This window comes from Hyaena hyaena, unplaced genomic scaffold (genome assembly GCF_003009895.1).
Source record: "Hyaena hyaena isolate Hyena2069 unplaced genomic scaffold, ASM300989v1 scaffold_78, whole genome shotgun sequence".
In the NCBI taxonomy this organism is placed as follows: Eukaryota; Metazoa; Chordata; class Mammalia; order Carnivora; family Hyaenidae; genus Hyaena; species Hyaena hyaena.
The window spans coordinates 2,955,495-2,958,973 of NW_024080710.1; the positions used below are offsets into that span (position 1 = coordinate 2,955,495).

The 3,479-nt window shown below is 52.0% G+C and overlaps 1 protein-coding gene across 1 annotated transcript; it reads right to left on the reverse strand.

Annotated features, from left to right (window-relative positions):
• Positions 1-1,057: 1,057 nt before the first annotated feature.
• Positions 1,058-2,185, reverse strand: LOC120232758 (neuropeptide Y receptor type 4-2). Its single transcript, XM_039233655.1, has one exon. The coding sequence runs from the start codon at positions 2,183-2,185 to the stop codon at positions 1,058-1,060; it is 1,128 nt and encodes a 375-aa protein (XP_039089586.1).
• Positions 2,186-3,479: the final 1,294 nt, after the last annotated feature.

Genomic DNA, 3,479 nt, shown 5'->3' on the forward strand with positions numbered 1-3,479 from the left:
GGCCTGGGGAGGCTTTGGAACAACGGTGTAAATCACCTAGAGCAAGTCAGCTTAGTGGTCAGAGTGCGGAATGGAGGCTGGAGTCACAACCTTGAGTGCCGTCAGCCTCGTCAGTAGGTCAGCACGGGGGAGGGTCACAGAGTCCCTGGCCTGCTGCCTTGTCAGGAGAGGCCCTAAAGGCTAGGAAGGTAAGGTAAGAGAGTGTGGCAGCAGCAACCTGAGCCCTTCCCATGCTGGACCATGGCACTGGGCACCTATGCTCAGCCGAGCACTCAGCAAGGGCATGTTGATCATCAGCCTGCCATGGCAAACCTTGCTGGAGCCCTCTCCCTGCACAGGTCCTGTCCTAGGCATGGAGGACAAGCTCTATGACAATGCAGATGTCCCCCTCAAGGTGCATATCAAGGGGAGATACTTGCAGGCTTATTTCCACATGAAGTGGCAGAGGCCGTGAAAGAGGAAGATGGAGCAGGATGTGAATACTGGGACTCCTGTTGCTCAGGGCTGACTTTCCTCCTGCAGAGGAACTGGAGGACCCAAGGTTACCAGGATCCATTCTCTGCAACTGGATGTGATAACTTACCTTCATAGACCTCTCTATCACTTACAAAGCCTGTCCACAAACATCACCTCTCCAAGAACTGAAGGGCTGGCCAAGGTCCAGAGATTTGACCCCCTCTACTCCTTCCCTGAGTCCACAGTGACCTCCCAGTCTCCCTGGTGGAGGTGAAACCCTTGGGCTCCCAGGCTGAGCATCTGCAGCAAGCAGACCATCTCTGGCACTGGCATCTGCTCAGGCTGCAAGGCATACCGTGACCTGCAGAATCCATGCTCAGAATTCCCCCAGGAACAAGTGGCTGAACCATCTGAAAGTCAGTCTTCACAATGCAAATGGCGGCAAAAATGGGTTCTTGCCAGCCTCTCTGGGCTCCAGAAAGCCAGTAAGAATGGCATCCACCAGAATGCCGGTAATGATGCCAGGAAAGATGCAATTGGCCCACTTGGCTAAGTGAAGGAGCTTGGCAATGACCATGGCAGAGAGAAGTCCTAAACCTGGCTAAATGGGGTTGGACCTGCCACTGAGCCTCAGAGACCCTTTTGAGACTTCCGTGTGCACTGTGGACAGGGGCAGATGCTCAGACTCTTCCACAGGCGCACTCTGCTGACATGACAGCACCAGGGCCTTGACCTCCTTCTTGAAGTTGGTGTTGAGAAAGCCATAAATGAAAGGGTTGACACAGGTAGAGGCCATGGCAAGCAGATGGCACACCAAGAAGATGAGGTTGCCATAACAGATGGGGATGGCCTCATGGTACCAGTCCTCTAGGCTGTTGAACACATGCAGGGGCAGCCAGAGCACAGCAAAGGCAACCACCATCGCCACGAGGATCCCATTGATCCGCTTCATCTGCCAAGCCCGAGAGCTGTAGGTGCCCTTGCGGAACACCCGCTTCCGCTTCCGCAGGTGCCGGTAGATACGGACGTAGCAGACCAAGATGAAGGCCAGGGGCATGCAGTACTGGAAGAGCAGCAGGGAGGTGGTGTAGACAATGCGGTGGTGGGATAGTGGCCAGGACTCTGTACAGACCACTTTATCTACCAGAAACTCCACAGCCTTGGAGTGGTTCTTGTGAAAGACATTCTCTAGGACACTGTTGACCAAGAAGGGCAGGGAGAGGAGGCAGGCAATAAGCCAGATGACCACAATCCCCAGGTAGGCCTGGGAGACACTGGGCTTCCAACCTGTTGGGTTAATGATGAGCTGATGCCTCTCCAGGGCCACAAGGACAAGCGAAAGGATGGAGACTGTCACCGACATACACTGGATGAAAGCCGACATCTTGCAAAGGGCCTCCCCAAAGACCCAGTAGTCCATAATTGTGTATATGGCCGTGAGTGGCTGGCAGATGAGGCACATGAGGAAGTCAGAGAAAGCCAGGTTGGCGATGAGCAGGTTGGTCACATTGGTCTTCTCCTTCTGCCGAACAGTCACACATATCAGGCAGAGGTTGCCCAGGACCCCCACAACAGTCTCGATGCTGTAGGAGGCGACAATAAAGACAATGGGGTCTACAGAATCCTGGCAGTGGTCAGAGAAGTTGTACGGAATGCCCCTGGACCTGTTTCTGTTTTGACCCTGTGGGGATCCTGGGAGCAGCAAGGCCAGGAAGTGAGAGACGTTCATGGTGCAGGTGAGAAGATTCCAGAATATTCAGGGACAGTGCCTACAAAGCAAACAGACAAACGGTTCTCAGTGATCATGCCTCCTGTACAGACTCCAGGGAGAAGTGGAGGCCAGGTAGAGAGGGTCTTAGCTTCTCCCATCCCAAGGCTGCTGGGACCTAGAGGACCTGAGACTCAGAGATGTAAAGCAACTTGCCCACAGTCACATAGCTAATCAGTAACAGGGCTCAGATACGAAGCCGGGTCTGATGCCAGAACTTGTTATACAAACTCCTTCTGACCTCAGGCTTCCAGGCTATTTTAATGATAAACTATTTTCATAAGCAGAGTTCAAATACAGAACTGCTTAAGGAGCATGGCTAGAAATCCTCTTCTCACATCTTACATATAGAGACAGCAGTAAATGCCACTGTGTACTCAGGTCCTTCCACAGCACCCCATGTCCTTGAGAATAGAACCAAACCTCAGAACTCAAAACACAGTACACCCTTCTGGTCTCAGCCCCTACCTGCTCTGTCAGCCCTGTTTCTCAGGGGACACATGGCAGAGTTGAAAACTTGCAGGTATGAAAATACTGGGTCGTTGGCCCACTGGCTCTCTCCCCACGCCCATCATGCTACACACGTGTAGGATCAAGGTTATGGATGACACTGACCCACCCAGGCTTAAGTCACCCAAAACAGCTTGCAGTTCCCAAACACAGCAGCCTGGTCTGCATCTCCATGCCCTGGCACAGCCCATCTCTTTTCCCCTGGTGTCTCCTCCTTGACCCTCTGTCAAGACCAAATTGGAATGTGAACTCCAGAGTCTCCAGGCGGTAACGCCAGTGACAGATATTCAGACAGGGAGAGCCACCAGATCATTGCACACACCGCTGTGATACACCTTCCCTGTAGGATCTCTAGGTGTCAGTAAGCTCTCGGGAGTCCCCAGCCCTCAGGAAGCATGAGACCCATTCCAGGGGCATGTCCAAAGTGCAGACTCCAGAGCCCTTCACCAGGACAGGCAGTTAAGAGAGTGTAGGATGGAGCCCAGACGTCCATACTTTAACAAACAGCCCGTGTGATCCTGTGCACATGGTCCTTGAACCCCATTTTGATAAATACTATTCAAAGAGGAAGACCGTATTTCATATATTCTTTAAGTCCTACATAATGGCCATGTCCATTTGTGAACATATATATGTTCTTCATCATCAAGTGCTAATTTAAAGGCTGTTTTTATAGAGTATGGCCAAAATCAACCAGGGAGCAGTAAAATCTATTTGTCAACTATCACAAACATCCCTCACCGTG